Here is a 20062-nt window from a genome sequence, read left to right as displayed (position 1 = left end):
TCACATCTAATTAGTAATTGATGGTCTAAAAATACAGTTCAATTTCTTGAATCCTCTGGACTTTAATACTCATTTATCAGTTTAAAAAACAAATGACAAAATACCCAGCAAGTGAAGACTCTGTGTCCTGTAGGTGTTCTTTTTTCAGGGAGTCATCTCTCAAGCTTTCAGCCTGTGATTCTTCTCTCACATCTTCTGAAACATGTCCACGTTCAACATCACGACTCACGTCTAATTGTTTTCGATCTGGATGTTTCCTGTCTCTTTCTCTCCCATCAGATCCACTCCACGATGATAAACTTTCTTCACTGCTCTCTGTAGGTTTTCGAAAACCACAATGCACAGGATTCTGAGCAACCAGGGCTGAAGATGAACTAGACAGTTCAAAGTTCTTGCTCTTGCTATGAAATGATAGCTCTTCATCATCAGAGGGTCTTAAGAATTTTGGTCTCAGATTTCCAAGAGAAGCAAACTCTTGCTTTTGCCTTGGATTGGATTCTTTTCTATATGTTTCTAAAAACCCAGACCTATTATCTTTTTCAGCGTCACTAAACCTATCTTTATTGACATTATTGGCAGTATCTGTTACACTGTATCTATCTCGTGAACTTTTATTATATTTTACAAAGTCTGATTTTCTACTTTCTTGACTGCTTTGTGTTCTTTCTGAGCACGTTGGTTTCCTCCACCGTTCTCGTCTACAATCTTCTTTCGTAAATGCAGTTTTTTCAGCTTCTTTTAATTTCAACTGAAATGCTTCCATTGACTACAAAGGAGAAAAATTAAACAGGATATTTAAAATTAAAAATGGCTCAGTGGGTTGCACCCCACATGCCACTGTCATGTGACAAAATGAAAGAAAAATCCAACAAAGGGGAATAAAAGACCCGTATAATCATCCTACCTGATACAGGCTGAAATATGTCCCCCCCTCAAATTCGTATGTTGAACCTCTAACCCCCAGTACCTCAGAATGTGACCATATTTGCAGACAGGATCTTTAAAGAGGTGATTACGTTAAAATGAGGTCATTAGGTTGGACCGTAATCCAATCTAACTGAAGTTCTTGTAAGAAAAAGAAATTCAGATTCACAAAGAGGTCTGAGGAAAACACAGAAAAGACCGTGTGAGGACAGAGCAGGAAGGCAGTCACTTATGAATCACGAAGAGAGGCCCCTCAGGAAACCAAATCTGCTAACATCTTGATCTTGGACTTGCATTATCCTGAACTATGAGAAATAAATTTCTGTCACTTAGGCCACCCAGCCGGTGGAGCTGTGCTATGGCAGCCCTAGCAAGGAAACACACTGCCTTAAGATGAGTATTTCAAAAAACATATGAATAATCAATGCAAAATTACTAAACAGTAGAAAAAATTCTGGGAGCTCTAGAGGAGCCCCTTAGACCAAATGCCTAGCACTAAAACAAAATATAATGCAGAATACAGTAAAGATGTTATTTTTTTAAAAAAATGATTCCTACTGTCAGTGAGATCCAAGAGGTTAGTACATTGCTAAAACAAAGCGGACTCTCATGGAAGAAAGAGCAGTTCAAGAACCAGAAAGACTTGTAAATAAAACTGAGTTCAAAAATATACAGGTAGTGAGTAGAAAATACAAAGTACTGAATCCAAATTAGTGAATTCAGCACTAGCCTGGGAATTCTCTATACTTAGGAAAAGATAGTAAACAGATGTAAGTTATAAAGGCAAGGACACATGGCCAATTAATATGCATACAATAGTACTTTCAGAAAAAAAAAAGCAAAGATGATAGAAGCATTAACAAAGAGAAATAATAAGAAAATTTCACCAGCTAACTTTCCAGATCTGATGGGCTGATCCAAAAGCCTTAGGGAAGGGGAAAAAGTGAAGCATACAAAGACTCATACAAAAAAAATCCTAATTCCTGAGTCTAAAAATTGATGAGGGGAAAAAAAAAAATCACAAAGATTAGATCAGGGGAAGGAGGGAGTGTCAGCATGTAAAAAAATGGGTGTAGGTAAATAATATACTGCCTATAAAGGAAAGAAAGTTGAGACTGTTATCAATTTTTCACCTACAATACTAAATGCTATAAGATAACAGAATAAAGATCAAATTTTGAAAAAATATTATAAGGCAATAATTTTACACACAGAATTCAATTCAGTCAAATCATCCTTCCTTGATATGGGCATGAGAAAGTCATCTTCCAAAACGCAAGGAATCAGAAAGCAAACCCCTTACTAATTCCAGGAGCAGGGACTACTCAGGACCACTAAGCCAAACTATAAAGGAAAGGTGTGCTATAAAGCAAATGGCAAACCTAACAGTTAAGTCTAAACAACTATTCTTGTAGGTGTGAAGAATACAATTGCCAAGAATAACATACATATTAAAAAAATTTATAATAAACTATAATTAAAGTTTCAAATTATTTCAATAAAATCTGAGAGTTGTGATGGAAAGTTATTATCTTAGCCTAGGCAGAGATAATCCATAATATTTCATTTTTTTAAAATTATTTTAAAAATACAGGTTTAACATGTTTCTTAAATTTTATGACATAATGATGTGTCCACAATTAGTGGCTTCTCGGAGTCAATAAAATATAGTAATAAAAACAGAAACAGCAGTTACCACAATTTATCCAGTGCTTATTGTGTTACATCTTTTGTATCACTGAAGTGGGCTGTACTAAAAATGCCTAGGTTCAAATCTCCCCATGAACTATTTAAACTGTCTGCCTCAATTTCCTCATTTATAAAATAAGAATAATGGTACAATTATGGACATTAAATAAGTTTAATTACACATGAAGTATTTTAACAGTGCTGGGCAGATGAAAAGTATTCAACTATTATTAATGCTTACAACAATTCCATGAGATTGATACTAATAGTCGTGTTTTTAAAATGAAAAATAAAAATGAAGCTAAGGTCACATAACAAGAGTCACAAATCTGATATTGAAATTTAGGACTACTTGACAACAAAGCCAATGTTTTTAACTACTATGTCAAAATGCCTCACTCTGTGATTCTCAACTGTTTTAGAGCATTAAGAAATTATATAAAACTTCATAATTCAAATAATAAGCACCTAATAACCCCCCAAAACGAAAACTAAAGGCCATATACATGTACAAATAAAGACAAAAATTTAAAATAAAATATTAGCAAATTTAACTCACTAGTGTATTAAAGGAAATGCCATGATCAAATAAGAGTCAAAGAAAGCAAGAATGGTCCAAAATTAGAAAATGTATTAGGGGAATTCATTTTATTAACAAATAAAAGTAAAAAATCATATTATCTCAAAGAATACCAAAAAAGTTATTTCATAAAAGTTAGATACCCATTCCTAATTTAAAAACAAAAGGAAACTAACAAAAAAGCACCTCTGAATAAACTTGGAATGCAAGAATACTTTTTAAAGATGATAATCTTCATCTTAAATGCAGGAAGTTATCTAAACACAGAAAGAAAAGAAAACTAGCTTTCAGTGTTTTATCAGAGTTCTGAAATTCTATTTTAAAAATACAACTTTAAATAACTGTACTACTGAGTGGGAAAAAGCAAAAGTAATTACCATTTGTATATAACTATTTTCCTAGATAATCCAATTAAAAAAAAAAGCTTTGGTCTTAATGACAAGTTTAAAAAATTGGCAGACTAGCACCAGGCAAGACAGAAAACATAAAGGAAGACAGATCCACTACACAATTGAAAAGATAAAAAAATCTTAAGGATACATGCATAATAACTGAACGGAGAAATTTACTGAAAAGCATAAATGAAAATTTGAATTGAGAAATACCCAGTATCTTACGATAAGAAGACACAACATTGCAAAGAAATTAATTGTCCTTGGTTTATCTAAAATTCCAAAAAGAGTTGTAAATTTATAATGTCTTTTGGAAAACTGTTTCTGTTGAGTCTGAACTTGACAAAATCGATTCTAAATTTAACAAAGAAAACACATAAACTGTAAAGTTATTTTTTAATGACTAATAAAAGATTTACCCTGTTACATAGTAGGTGTTCACTAATTATTTGCTATCTGCATAAGTTACTGAAAACTACAATAATTATAACAGTATGATACTAATTCCAGGAAACAATAGAGAAATCAATAAAACAGATTTAAGAGTGAAGAAGAGACCAGTTTTATAAAAGACAATGTAATATATAATAAATGTGCCATTTCAAGTTAGTGGGAAAAGAATATTCATTCAATATATTGTAAACAACTATCTGAAGACATAAGAAAAGTTAGCGGTCTACTTTAAACTATATACAAATCTATATTTCAAAAAGATTAAAAATATGCATTAAAAATAAAACTGAACAAGTTCTCAAAGGAAATAAAGGTGTATATTTTTATGATTTTGGAGGTGGGCAAGGCCTGTCAAAGAATTAAGAAGAACATTAAGTCAGGAAAGAAAAAGCTGAAAAAATATTTTAAATGTATCCACAGCAAATATATACAAAGTAAAAAATAAACATGAAACTAACAGGAAGAAATTTGAACAGATTTATTAAAAGGTCTTAAATCAATATCCCAAAAGAAAAATGGGTAAATACTATCAATAATCAAATCAAATGGCCAAAAAAATTGAAAAAAATTCCAGTTTACTAGTCAACAAATGTGTAAAATAAAAGCAAAGAAAAACATTTATTTACCAAACCTAGTAGCACAGACTACAAAGAATGATAGTCCTACTCTTGAAAATCATGTGCTAAAAAGCCATTTTAATTGGTCTAATTTCTTCAACTTTCTGTAGAGAAATTTCACAATATATATCTCACTTTAAATGTCTCAATGCTTTAAAATAGCAATTTCACTTTTTAGTAACGCATTAAAGAAAATAACTAAATGCACTGAAAGAGCCGGTCAGCACAGTGCTGTTTAACAGGGGAAAAAATAAAAACATCAAAGTCCCTCCACTGACAATTAAACAGATAAACAGCGGTAAAACCATACAAATACATATGTAAATATTAAGAGGCCATTAACATGTATATATTTACTGGCATCCAACTATGTCTATTTTAGTGAGTGAAAGAAGTAGGATGCATTCTATAAGCCTGCTTTTATAAAACTTTATTTTAAAAGTATACAATAAACAAAAAAATCTGAAAAATATGTCAAAATATTAACAAAGATTCTATTAAAATAAAGAATAAATTTTCTTTCTTTCTTTGTCTATATTTTCAAAATCTTACTCCTTTCTAAATCTTTTCTCTGAAATTAAAAATAAACAGGACATCAAAAGCTACTGAAACAGAAAGAACATCCACACTTGGTGAATGAGGGAGTTTGTTCTAAAATATCATATATTGCTGCACAACTCCACTGCTTTACACACACACACACACATACACAACCCCCCAATCATTTCATGATGCATGTAAGTCAAATCATTATGTTGCACACCTTAGGCTCATGTAGTGCTGCATGAAAAGTGTATCTCAACAAAACTGGAAGGAAAATAAATACCACATTTTAAAAGCAAACAAAAAAAGGGTATACACACTCTCTTTAAAAAAAAGAAACTGGTATATTCTAAAACTCTGAAATGCAACAAAAACTCTGGAACAAACCAAAAACTCTGAAATATACCAAATTTTCAAAAGTGGTAATGCCCAGAGGTATTCTACAGAGGCTTCTGCAGTATTCAGATTTTCTCACAACGAAAAAAAGGTTGCTTTTACATTAAACATATGCGTACTTCAATTTCACATACTTCAGTTTTATATTCATTATGCCAATATAAATATGCTATATAAGTTTACATAAAAATGAAAAGCAAAAAATGGCTTCAGCAATATATAGATTTGATATTAAATGTCAGTTCAATTCAAAAGTGTTTCCCAGCAAAAAAAACCGACAGACACACAATTTCTCATATAACTCTGAAAATAATATGTATCTCCTTAATACCAATACTCACCCCATATCTTTCAGCTACAACGTCTTCAAAATTTCTGTTTTGTTTCTCAGCTTGTTCCTTCATTCTTTGGTAAGACTTCCTTAGCCAGCTTAAACCACCATCTTCTACTACTGAAATTAAATTCCAGTATTAAATGTTAGTTATACTTTTCATGTGGTTATGACAGAATTAATATTTATTGCTACTACAATTATTTCTAAAGTATGAAATTGAAATTACTCCTTGAATATATAAAAAACAGTAAGTGTTTTATAATTCAACATATATCTGAGAACCTATAAATGCGAGGTATAATTTTACAATTATGAGAAAGGAAAAAAAATAAAACTATCCTCAAAAAAACTGCAATCTAAGAGAATAAGGATAAAAGGACATAAGTAATTATAACAATGATAACATTTGATAAATATTATAAAAAGCTATAGAGTTATACAAAAATGAGAAAAGGGAGGGATTATTTATAATGTGAGGTAAGGGAAAATGTCACAAACAGGCTTAAAAAATGAGTTGAATTTCTACAAACAAAGATAAGAGAAGGCAGGGTATTCTCGGAAATAAAGAATAAAGGTGTACACAGAGGGGAAAAAAGCTACCTCAGATACAGCACAAGGAACAAATAAAGAAATTATAATCATGTGGAACCACATTAAACCAAATTATTCTCCTTCAGTTGTGATTACCAACTCTGAAAATCTGAATGAACTTCATAAATCCTTGTATTTCCTTCTACATACATCACACTTTTGATTTTTGTAAAGAAGAAATCTAATCAATAAATAAGTCAAAACTGTTCCTGATTTTCCTTGTTCAAAAATCAGACTACTTTTCATCTCCCAGCTGTATAACCAACAAAAATACACACACGGAGACCCTAAAAGACATGTATAAGAATCTTCATAGCACAAAAATCTGCAGTAATCCCAGCCAAGAAACAGCCCAAATGTCCATCATCAGTAAAATGAATCTGTATTGTAGATTATGATGCATATTCCTAAAACAGACTGCTATACAGCAATGAGAATGAATGACTATAAATACACACAACAACATGAATGAATCGAAAATGTGGACAAAAGTAGCAGGAAACAAAAGAGGACAAGTGCATGATTCCAGGAAAAGCTGACTTTTGGTGCTAGAACCCTTCGGGCAAAAGCACAGTGACTCGAAGAGCCACACAGGGAACTTCTGGGATGCTAACAATGTTCTGTTTCTTAAACTGTGCTCATTGCACAGATGTTTTCATTTTGTAAAAATACAGTTGACCCTTGAACAACATGTTTGAACTATGCAGATTTACTTACACGTGGATGTTTTTCAATAGTAAATACTACAATACGACACAATCTGGAGTTGGTTGGATCCATGGTTGGTTGAATCCACGGACACAGAGGGCCAGCTCTAAGCCATATGCAGATTTCAACTGTGCAGAGAGGGTAGGTGCCCCTGACCGCCATGTTGTTCAAGCGTCAACTGTTATCAGTCTGTATATTATGATTTGTGTATTTTTTATGTATGTGTTGTCAATAAAAAGTTTACTTGAAAAAATAGATTTTTCAATTCTGAAATTAATTCTAGTTCCTCATTCAAATCTCAAAAGTTTATTTTTATCAAGCAATCTCTTCTAAGATAATGGGTCTTACTTTACAGGTCTAAAATACTTCGTACTTCAAAATCCAGATCTCTAGGTAACTCAGTAATTCACTTTTCACTCAAGTTTAGTTTACTCTTGCTCTTTTTTCATATATATTCTATGAGTTCAAAATTAACAATGCAGCTACTCAACGAAGTTAGTCTAAATCTGCAATTTACAAAGTGGTAAGAGAAACCCATTGTAAATAATACCTATGTTAATGTTCCAGCTGTATAATTAAATCTTTTATTCCAAGGAGTTATCTGTGAAACTGACAAACTGATGGGCGTAGTGAAAATTTTAACTCACGCACATGGAGGTCTCATACAAACGAGACCTAAGAAGGGACCAAAGCAGGCAATTTTTTATACTTTTTAGATAGAGAAACAATAATCTGTAAGGAATTGACAGGATGCCAAAAACAACAACAACAACAACAACAACTCAGGCTTGAGTGCTTGTTTAATTAGTGAAAAATCTAAACAGAGCTCGGGTTTGAGGTAGTAAATTCAAGAAGCAACAAGGCCTGTATGTAATAGGCTTCTTGGCCTCGAATTCCCTCTCTCTGATAAGAATGTCTTTCTACCTCCAGATACAGGAACTGCATCTTTCATATGAGATTTATTCCGTTTTTAAGGAGACAGAGAGAAAGTCAAAGTGTCCCTCTTGCATCAGCTCTTTCTTAAGTACCTTTAATTCAAAATAATCAGTATACCATTGAGGTACATGCTGGGGAAACCTACCCTGGACCCCAACAATGGGAATAATGAAATATTTTTAACAAGAGAAGTAACCAAATTTAGTATTTAAAAAGCAAACAAAAATATCAGTTTGCAGTACCATCTATCACGAAATTCAGTCCAATTAATATTTTGTGAATATTTACTATGAATATGAAAAGTTGTTAAACTGAGAAGGAAATAAAAACATGATAAGGGGATAAAAACATGGGTGAAGGGGGTATATATTTATTATAAAATAAAGACTAAAAAAACCTTAAAAAAAAACAAACAAAAAAATCATGAATAAGGCATGGTCCCTGTCCTCTATCTGAGATAAACATGTATCAAATATAGTTAACTTCGTTGGTATGGAACAATTACTATCTATTTGTATCTGAAATCTAAAAATTTCAGAGACTGAAGTATATGCTTCCATAATTAAAGTTACACTGTTACAGACAAAATACAACCAAATGAATTGGGCTACTTTCCTCATTTTTCTCAGAAAACAGGGTATCATAAAAATAGCAACAAACTAAGTATCAGGAGACCTAGATTTCAGTCTTGCTGTTATTACCAGATAGTTGTAAGATCTTAAGCAAGTCATTACACTTCTTTGAACTTCTGCTTCTTTGTCTGTAAAATATGGCAGTTGATTTAAACTATCTTTGAAATTTCTTCTCAAAAGTTTCTATAAGAAAAAGCCAAAAAATAAAGAGGGAAAAAAAATCTGTTCAGATGAACAAAAATATATAAAATAATAGAAGGAGTTTTTAAGAATTTCTACTAACTACATGGTAACACACATAGTCTTCTAATGAAGAATCAGGGTAACTAACCCTGGACTAGAAGACCTGGTTCTAGGACTGCTCACATGCATTTAGGCAAATTACTTGACCAATCTCAGACTTAGTGTCCTGAAAATTAGGGATGCTCTTCCTATAAAGTTAAGACCTCTACTTGGCTACCCTCACCTGGCTGCTATGAAAATAAGCTGATATAAAAATGTGCCTTGTAAATTTAAAAATTGTACAAATATTCCCATTACTAAAATATGATTTAAGGTAACTCTGTATGGACACTGAAAACAATTTACTTACTTTTCAACTTAATTGTCTCTAAGGAAAAAAAATCAGGAGTAACCAATTAATTATTGTATATATGTGGCATCTCAATCATTACAATAAAAAAAAAACTGTTGATAAAATCTTCCCAAACCATTTCATCACAAGGACAAGTACTTGACATCACCATCATTATTGAATATTTACTATATTCCAGATACCATGCTAGAAGATTTTCTCATTTATTCCTCACAATAGCCATGTAAGACAGCTCATGCCATTATTTCCTACATGTGTAAACTGGGCTCAGATAGGTCAGGAAACATTCCTCAAATCACAAAACTAGTAAGTAGAAATGCCAAAATACTAATTCCAAGAAGTCAAATTCCACAGTCTAAGTCCTTAAGAACACTGCGTCACCTCTCTGTACCTCCTTCATACCACTGTTGTAAAACTCGCAGGGGCCTCTCAGCTTCAGCCCTGCCGCTGGTCTGAACAGAATCGCTACGCTGCCTGCACCTGCCTGCCAAAAACCTGCAGACCATTTTTTAAACTTAATTTCAACTCTGGGACCTGAACCCCTGATAGACAGAGGCTTTCTGTCATTCTTCCTCCTTTTAAATAAACATAGTATGAGACAGAGAAATGGTGAGATGATGTGAAGGGCAAGGGAGAAAGGCTTCCCAGAACCTTCACGTGAGGCCCTTTTCCCCTCGTGTCTTTGATTTCACCGGTAGATGCTGCCTAAGGCAGAACTTGGGCCTTCTCCGATCAGTAAAGTGAAGGACCTGGTAACTACAAATGCTCAAAGGCAGGACTTGTCAGTTCTAAGTTTTCCCCACAGATGATTTTACTGACTGTCCTCTGACACAGGGATGGTGAAAGCTTTGATCATAAAATCAGCCCTATGCAGTAACAGTTCACTGAGCAAACTTGTGCTCCCCAAACAAGTTTCTAAAAAGACAGTATTTCAACAAGACCTTTGTATGATTATGTGCATTATTACATAGCCCAGCGGAGACATTTCTGCCCATGCTGAAAGGCAATAAAGAAAATGTTATAATTACTAATAACTTCAGTAAAATTAACAAGTATAAATTATAAAGGAACCTAGAAGTGGCTCCAGGGACAGCTCCATAAAATACAAAAGAACCTGACAAATGGCCAGAAAATAGACAAACTACATATGAAAAGCAGAAAACGGTCTACATATGAGAAGGAGGAAAACGTTCTGATTAATCACTAGGATAAAAAGACAACAATTTATACTACTACGCTGTGTGTACTGGGTTAACTGTAATTAAATAACTTCTCACTGAGTTTCAGTGTAACAGTTAATTGGCATATAAGTACTTTTTAAATTATGATGGAAGGTATGATTGTAAGACAAATACTTTGTCTCCATCTGCTAGAAAGTAACAGCACTATCCTAAGGTCAACAGAAGTTTTACAAATGCTGGCAAAGTAAGAATTCCTGAAGATATGAAATCATATTTTTTAAATATTAAAATGTTTTAATGTTTAAATATTTAAATAATGTATAAATATTAACACATCAGTGTCATGAAATGAAATTTTCATTTCACAGCCTTAATACTTTTTACATTTTGTTATAGAATGTAACAAATCAAAGCATTATTATATCCATACACATTATTATATCTTAAAATGTTTTTCATGAATCCATTCAAAATATAAACTCAAATATGAAAACATTATAGACAATTAAAATATTTAATCAATTTATTCCCATAATATAGTTAAAATAATCTTCCCAAGTATTAATAATTTAAAGAAGGCCTTACAACACTACAGATGTTTTATCAATGCTTTCCCATATATAAATTGAAACTTTAGTAATAATCCATAGATGCTTATAATATGAAAACAGGCTTCACATCAGATAATCAATATATTTCATTGTTTTACAAATATATAAACAAAGAGATTTCCAGACTTGAACAAAATTATAGCACTGAGCAGAAATATCTAAATAACTAGCAATAAAATTTATATGTAATACATCTCAAAATCTGATTTAATTATTATTCATTTTTGGAATTCATAATATACCTTGCCAATCTACCAACAAATTCAAGTCATTCCCTGAGGAATATCAAGTTATAAGAAATGCCTGTATGGCTACAACCAAAATACAAAGATACCTTTAGTAACTGATGGCACACTGCAGTCTTCTGGGGGGAGACCTGTCCCACCATCCTTCCAGTATGGGTTCAATTCTCTTTCCAGCAGCCTGGACTGGGACAAAACATTTTCAGAGGTCACAATTTTAAAATAACCCCACCATAAAATATATCAATAAATTAAAAATCTGAAACTCAATTAACAATTGTAACGTTAGGCAAATATTTAAAGCACTCTTAAGGCATGTTCTTTTGCAACTTGCAGGAAATAGTGTCTAAATTAACATTCACTCAATGCTTTTATTCAATGCCTACCATGAATCAGAACGGTGCTAGATGCAGAAGATGTAACAGTCAATATGCCTAACTAGCCCTCGCTAGCTTATGAGACAGAAAGGAATACAGACAACATACAAGTAACAGACAAGTTCTTGAAGACAGAAGTGGAGTGTTAAAGCCATACACAATTCTAACACCTCTCATGTTGACAAATCAAAGACTTCCTGGAGGAAGTAATATGCGTAGTATCCGACCTAAGGATGAACAGGAATTAGCCAGTTTTCTTTGTGAAGAAAGAGCATTAAGATGCTCCAAGTAAAGGAAACCCCAGAGGAAGGAGAAAGCAGAGCAGTCTTAGGGAACTGGAAGTAATTCGGACACGCTGGAACTCAGAAGCATGAGTGCGTAGTGATGAGAGATGAGGCTGCACGGTAATCAGGGCCTAGGCCAGGAGCCACTCTGCTATTAGAGCTTTACGCTTAGGGTAATGGTGAGGCATAAAGATGGGCAGCTTTGTTTTACACAGAGAGCAAACTGCTTTCAGAATGGAGAAAAAAACTGGAGAAGATCAACATTAAAGGCAGGAAACCAGTCAGAAGACTGTGCAATCCGGAAAGAGATGACAGCAGCCCAGTCATGATGCAAGTGTCTACCGTGTCCCGGGCTCTATGCCAGGCACTGGGGCTACAATGAATAAGCCAGGTGTAGTCCCTGCCGTTGAAGAGACAATGGTCTACAGAAAGGGGAGAGACAGGCAATGTTAATACAGATGCGGGCAGTGAAAGGAAAGGGTGCTGCAGACACACTGTACCAGGGGTGTCCACGTTGACTTAGGGGGTCAGAAATGCTTCTTAGAACTAATAATGGTAATGATAAGAACTAATAATGCCAATTAGGTACAGAAGAATGGAAAGAGTTAATTAAATGTTAGTTTCCAGTTATATGAACCAAACTTTCAAAACAAAAATGCTACATAAAAAAAATTGTTTTAAGTGTTTAAAACGTATTTATGACTTGACAAAACAGTAGAGAATCTTCAAAGAATGAAATCTAAGTTAAAGGTTAACTTAGAGATGGGCAAAACAGTAAGGATCTGACTTATTTCTGTTAGTGTATAGAAGACCGTCACCCCCCTTTTGTGTATACAGATTCTGTCGGCTCCCTTTTTAGTCTACTATAAAATTCCATAGCATCTATAATCAAGAAATTCCTTCCAGGGGTCTTATTTGGACACTCAAAGAGACACATATCAGACACTCAACAGGATAACAAAGACTGAAGTTAAATACTGAGGAGGGCAATTCACAACAGGTAAGACAAATTATGAGATACTGTCTAGAAGTACAAGAAGACTGAATGTATAGAGAACTACTATAAATCAGTAAGAAAAAGACAACCCCAGAACAAACATAAACAAAATATAAACAACCAGTTCATATGTAAGGAATCTGAATGACAAAAAAAATCTCTCCTTGTAATCAGAGGAGTGAATATTAGCACAATGAAATACCATTTCTCACACATTAACTAGATTGACAAAAATTTTAAAGTCTGGCAATTCAGATAGTAAGTATGGTAAAGAAACACACATTGTTGGGGTACTATAAATTAATATAATCTCTTTGCAAGTATCTGTAAAACAAGATAGGTGCAAACTTTTATAACTTAGCAATCCCACTTCTAAATATGCACTATGGAGAAAATCAGCACTGTGTGTAACAGTTTCTAACAGTGGAAAACAAATAATGTAAACGTTCATAGATATCCAAATGGCTATTTACAGAATGGCAGAGTTAGATGATGAAAGACTACACAGTGATTAAAAGGGAGAAATGGAAATAAAGTATATCAACATGAATCAATCTCTAAAACATGCTCAGACCTTCTAGTCAAGTGGTTTATTAAAGTTCAATTCATGTCACCATGTGTCTCCCTGCTCAGGACCAACAGAAAAGATACAGAAAATATAAAACATGCTTGTATTCAAAACAAGATAAACATCTCTGTGGACCAGAAACAGAACAGAAATGCAAAGTGGTAAACAGAACTGAAGCCACATGCCTACTGGGCTCTATGTGAAGGCAGAAAATGTTAATCCTTAGTTCAATTTCTATAAGATAAAAAATACTAAGTGTTCCAGCTGAAACAGAATGGAACCAGTCTCACCGCATGAAGTCAATGACTGGAGTGGGGAGATGTTCTGCTTGCGAAAGAAGGTTGAACAATCGGTATGTACCTCCCTCTGCTATAGGCTGTGTCTACAGGAATGTGCTATAGATCTACAGCTTACAGCACAATGAAGACGTAAGAAGCCAAGAAGACATGGACAAAGACATGAGCATTGGTTTTCAAGTTTTTTTTTGACCCTAACCCAAAGAGAGATTTTGTGTGTGTATGTGCATGCACCTAAAAGACCCCCATATATTCATTACATATAATACATGCTAATATTTTATATTTTTAAATGCTGGTTGCAATAAGTTGATTCTTGACTCACATTATGAAAAACGCTACCATAAAACACAAAAGAAATAATATCCTCAATATAAAGAAGAGATGAAATCAACATGCTTTAACACTGAAGCTTCAGATAAGGACCATCATTTTAGCCTTCTTCCTGTTACCATTTTATCCTCACTGCCATTGTAAGAATTAAAATTTAGTTCCAAGGTAAGGGCCATATTTTTCTCAAAATAAACCAAACGTTAATCATGTGTTAAGAACATGATGATGTGGGAAGAGGAGATCAAGATGGTGGAGTAAGAGGATGTGGAGCTCACCTCCCCCCCAAGAACACATCAAAAATACATGTAAATGTGGACAAATTCTCAAGGAAAACCAACTGGAGGCTGGCAGAAAAGCCTCTTATACAACCAAGGGTGCAAGAAAGATCTACCAAGAATCAGGTAGGAAGGGAAGAGAAGCAACCAAGTCAGGACCCATGACCCTGGAAGGGGACACAGATGAGGAGGGTGATTACATGGGCTCACAGATCCTCCCGGGGAGTGAGCAGTTCAAGCCACATACTGGGTGCCCTAGCCTGGGGTCCAATACCAAGACAAGCCCCTTAGCTTGTTTCACAACCAGTGAGAATAACAGGAGTACTGTAGAAAACCCTAGATTCCGCTCATGAAGAGCACACACACGTTCGACTACTACCAAAACAAGGCAGCAGAAGCAGACTTAAACTGCCTAGGACTCTAGCCAGTTTCCTGTAACAACCCCAGCCCATGCCCCAGACTGAGCCAAGTGCCCGCTCCAGCCCCACTTGCTCCATAGCACAGCTCCGCACTGGGGCAAGGGCTGCCACACCCAAGCTGAATGCCCATTGTGAGAAATGAAGCCTGCCTGTACCTGGGAGTGAAGGCAGCCAATGCAGGTGCTTGGAGAGGCAATGCATGGGGAGCAGTCCGTAACTCTGACTGAGCCAGGACCACTACAGCATGCACCCTGGCCTGTGCCAAGTGCCCACTACAGCACCTCTTCCTACACCAGGCAGCTCAAAACTGGGGCAAGGGCTGCAGGGTTGAGGGTAGTATGTGGTTTTGAGGAAAAGATCTAACCAGATCCAGAATGGCATCTGAATGGGGCAGGGACAATCACTGCAGTTGATTATGAAGCAGCCCATTGGATAAGGTCCAGAACTCAGACTAGGGTCCAGACCACCACAGCCCACACCCGATCCACGCCGAGCACCAACTCTGGTCCCTCTCGTTCCAGCACTGGTCCTCTCCGGGGCAAAATACTGGTGCTAGGAGTGAACAAAGTACACACTAAAAGGGAATGGAGCCAGCTCACTCCCAAACTTCAGGGCTTCTGCTCCAGGAACTTGGGCCCTACCCCACCCCCAATAGGGTGGTATTGGTCACTGAGCAAAGGAGAACCACAGGCTTACATCTGTCTTTGACTCTAGTCCTTCCATCTTCCAGTCTCACCTTCTACCAAGGTGATAACTGCCAGCACATCCTGAGGAAACATATAACTCTTGCTCAGATCAGATCCAGCTCTCCCACCAAAGTACTGGGCACATGGAGACTGCACTGGGATGCTCCCATATAAGGATACTCCTTCAAGGTCACAATAGGTAAATGTTTCACCTAATTTCACAAAGAGAAAGTTAATCAAAATGAGAAGACAAAGGAATTTGTGTCAATTGACAGAACAAGAGGAAAGCCCTGGGGAAAAAGAAACTAACAGAAATAGGTAACTTACTATACAGAGAGTTCAAAGCAGCAGTAATAAGAATATGAATAAATTAGGGGAGAGAATAGATGAATGCAGTGAGAATTTTAGAAAGAAACTAAAAACCACTTTTAAAAAACAGAACTGAAAAACATATTAACTGAAATGTAAAACACACTAGAAGGAATTAACAGCAGACTAACTGGTACAGAAGACTGTATAAATGATTCAGAACATGTTGTAAAATTAACTCAATCAGAACAGCAAAAAGAAAAATAAGTTTTAAAAAAAAAGAGAATAGTTTAAGGGATCTCTAAGACAATACCAAGCACACGAACATTCACTTGCAGGAGTCCTAGAAGGAGAAGAGTGAGGAGTTAGAAAATGTATTTGATGAAATTATGGCTGAAAACTGCCTGAACCTGAAGAAGGAAACAGAAATCCAGATAAGGAAGAACAGAGGATCCCAAACAAGATGAACACAAACAGACCCACACAAAGACACATCATGATTAAAATGGCAAAAGATAAAGATAAAGAGAGAATTTTAAAGGAAGCAAGAGAAAAACAAAGAGTCATTTACAAGGGAATTGCCTATCAACTATCAGCTGATTTTTCTGCAGAAATCTGCAAGCAGAAGAGAGCGGCATGACATATTTAAAGTGCTGAAAAAGAAAAACCTGCAACCTAGGATACTCTACCCAGCGAGATTATCATTTAGAGTTAAAGGAGACATAAAGAATTTCTCAGGTAAGCAAAAAAATAAGAGATCATCCATACTAATTCAACTCTAGAAGAAATGTTAAAGGGTTTTCTCTAAGTGGAAAAGAAAAAAACTACAAGAAGCAAGAATCTGTAGGGAAGGAAAAACCTCAAAGTAAAGGCAAATATATAGTAAAGGCTATGAATCAATCACTTAAATAGGCTATTACTAAGCTTAGGCAAAAAATAGTAAAATCAACTGTAACAAAATAAACGGTTACAGGGTAAAAATGAATATGTAAAATATGACACCAAAAACACAAAATGTGGAGGAAGGGATTTAAAAAATGTAGATCATTTAGAATGTGTCTGAACTTATATGACTACCAGTTTAAAAGTTAGTTATAGTTATAGGTCAACTTATATGAACCATATGGCAACCACATATATACAAAAAACTTAGAGAAAAAGGAACAGAGGCATACCACTAAAGAAAATCACCAAGTCACAAGGGAAGAAACTAAAAGAAGAAAAGAAACTAAGAAGAACTACAAAAACAAACAGAAAACAAGTAACGAAATGGCAATAAGTACATACTTATCAATAATCACCTTAAATGTTAATGGACTAATTGTTCCAATCAAAAGATATATAGTGGCTGATTGGGTTAAAAAAACAAGACCCATCCATTTGCTTCTTATAAGACACTCAATTCAGAGATAAAGACACATGTACACTGAAAATGAAGGGATGGAAAAATATTTCATGCCAATGCAAACAATATGAAAGCAAGCAATACATTTCAGACAAACTTTCAAACAGTCTGTAACAAAAGACAAAGAAGGGCATTATTAATGAGGATTTCAATACTAGAAGATAATGTAACACTCTATGTATACACATAATATATGAGGACACACACACAAATATATATAAGCAAATATTAACAGACATAAAAGGAGAAATTGACAATAATAAATAACAGCAGGGGACTTCAGCACCACACTTACATCAACGAACAGATTATCCAGACAGAAAAACAATAAGGAAACAGTAATCTTAAATGATACTTCAGACCAGTTGGACGTAATAGATTTCTACAGGAAATTCCATGCAAAAATAGTATAATACATATTCTTTTCAAGTGCATATGGAACATTCTCCAAACAGATCACATGGCAGGCCACAAAACAAGTCTCAACTAAATTAACTGGACAGAAATTCTATCGAACAGTTTTTCCACCCATAGGCATGAAACTAGAAATCAATTACAAGAAGAAAAATGAAAAAACTACAAAAAAGTGGAGACTCATCAACATGCTACTAAAAAAACCAATGAGCCAATGAAGAAATCAAAGAGGAAATCAAAATAACCCTGAGGCAAACGAGAAAACACAACTTTCCAAAATATATGGGATGTGGGGAAAGTAATTCTAAAGAGAAGTTTATAGCAATATAGATCTACCTCAAGAAACAAGAAAAATCTCAAATAAGCAACTTAGCCTAAAATAAAGAGCAGAGAGGAAATATATAAAACAGAACAAAAAAAAGAAAGAAAAAGAAAAAAGAAAAGATCAATCAAATCAAGAATTCATCTTTTGAAAAGATAAACAAGATTGATAAGCCCTTATGCAGGTTCATCAAGGAAAAAGAGGACACAAATAGAATGAATGAAAGAGGAGAAATAACCAATATCACAGAGATACAAAAAAATCATAAGAGAATACTACAAACAATCAATATGCCAACAAATTAGATAACTGAGAAAAAAAATCAACAAACTTCTAGAAACATAAACTCTTACAAGACTGAATCAGGAAGAAATAGACACTATGAACAGAAAGATCCCTAGCAGTAAAACTAAATTTGGGGGGCGGGAGGGAACCTCCCAGCAAATAAAAGTCCAGGACCAAATCCCTTCATGGGAGAATTCTACCAAACATACGGAAGAGCTAATATCCATACCTTCTCAAACTACTCCAAAAAGATGAAGAGGAGGGAACACTCCCAAATTCATTCTGTAAGGCCTACATTACATTGATATCAATATCAAACACAATACCAAAAAAAAAAAATTACAGGCCAAAATCTCTGATGAATAGCGATGCAAATATCCTCAATAAAATAACAGCAAAGGAAATTCAACAATATATAAAAAGTATCAAACGCAATGATCAACTGAGATTTATTCCAGGATATAGGGATGGTTCAATATTCACAAATTAAGTAATGTGATACATCATATTAATAAGAAGGGTAAAATCACATGATCATCTCAACAGACACAGAAGAAGCATTTCACAAAATTAAACATCCTTTCATAATAAAACTTCTCATCAAAGCTGGTATAGAGGGAAAATCTCTCAATATAATAGAGGTCATTTATGACAAATCCACAGCTAATAACAGCTTTTCCTCTAACACCAGGAACAAGACAAAGATGCCCACTCTCACCACTTTCACTCAACATAATATTGGAAGACCTAGCCACAGCAATCAAACAAGAAAAAGAAATAATGACTTCCAAATTGGAAGGGAAGAAGTAAAACTGTCACTATTTGCCTATGACATGATACTATATATAGAAAATCCTTAAGTCTCCACCGAAAACTAGTAGAACTAAGAAATGAAATCAGCAAAGTTACAGGATTAAAATTAGCATACAGATATTTGTTGCTTTTCCATACACTAATGATGAACTATCAAAAAGAGAATTCAAGAAAACAATCCCATTTACAACTGCATCAAAAGGAATAATATACCTTGGCATAAACTTTACCAAGGAGATGAAGGACCTATGCTCTGAAAACTACAAGAAAATGATGAAGGAAATTAAAGACTATACAAAGAAATGGAAAGATAGACCATGTTCATGGATTATTAGAATTAATATTAAAATGTCCATACTGCCCAAAGAAATCTATAGATTTAATGCAATCCCTATTAAAATACCCATATTTATTAAAAATCTAGAACAAATAATCTGAAATTTTATATGCAACAACAGAAGATCACAAACAGCCAAAGCAATCTTAATAAAAAAGAACAAAGCTGGAAGTATCATGCTCCCTGACTTCAGATGATACTACAAAGCTACAGTAATTAAAACAGTATATGTGTGGGGGGGTATAGCTCAGTGGTAGAGTGCATGCCTAGCATGCACCAGGTCCTAGGTTCAATCCCCAGGATCTCCATTAAAAAAATAAACTTAATGACCTCCCTGCCCCCCCCAAAACAGACAAAAAACAAAAAACCACATAAACAGACAAAACAAACAAACAAAAAACAGTATGGTTCTCGCACAAAAACAGACACACAGATCAATGTAACAGCACTTAAAGATAAGAAAAGAACCCACCCACCTGTGGTCATAATCTATGACAAAGGAGACAAGAATATACAAT

The 20062-nt window shown here is 34.5% G+C and overlaps 1 protein-coding gene across 3 annotated transcripts in view; it reads right to left on the bottom strand.

Annotated features, from left to right (window-relative positions):
• CWF19L2 (CWF19 like cell cycle control factor 2) overlaps positions 1–20062 on the bottom strand; it is a 104928-nt gene that overhangs the window by 66522 nt on the left and 18344 nt on the right. For 2 of the 3 annotated variants that reach the window (XM_072953845.1, XM_072953846.1), the window contains exons 6-8: positions 11517–11610; positions 5936–6045; positions 105–766 (exon numbers count right to left, since the gene is read on the bottom strand). In XM_072953845.1, coding sequence (XP_072809946.1) covers positions 105–766; positions 5936–6045; positions 11517–11610 — 866 coding nt within the window. The remainder of the gene's footprint in view (positions 1–104; positions 767–5935; positions 6046–11516; positions 11611–20062) is intronic. The other variant, XM_072953847.1, reaches the window with a different exon arrangement.

The sequence above is a fragment of the Vicugna pacos genome, chromosome 33, assembly GCF_048564905.1.
Source record: "Vicugna pacos chromosome 33, VicPac4, whole genome shotgun sequence".
In the NCBI taxonomy this organism is placed as follows: domain Eukaryota; kingdom Metazoa; phylum Chordata; class Mammalia; order Artiodactyla; family Camelidae; genus Vicugna; species Vicugna pacos.
The sequence above is the reverse complement of the archived record's forward strand: the minus strand, read 5'-3'. Positions and strand labels throughout refer to the sequence as shown.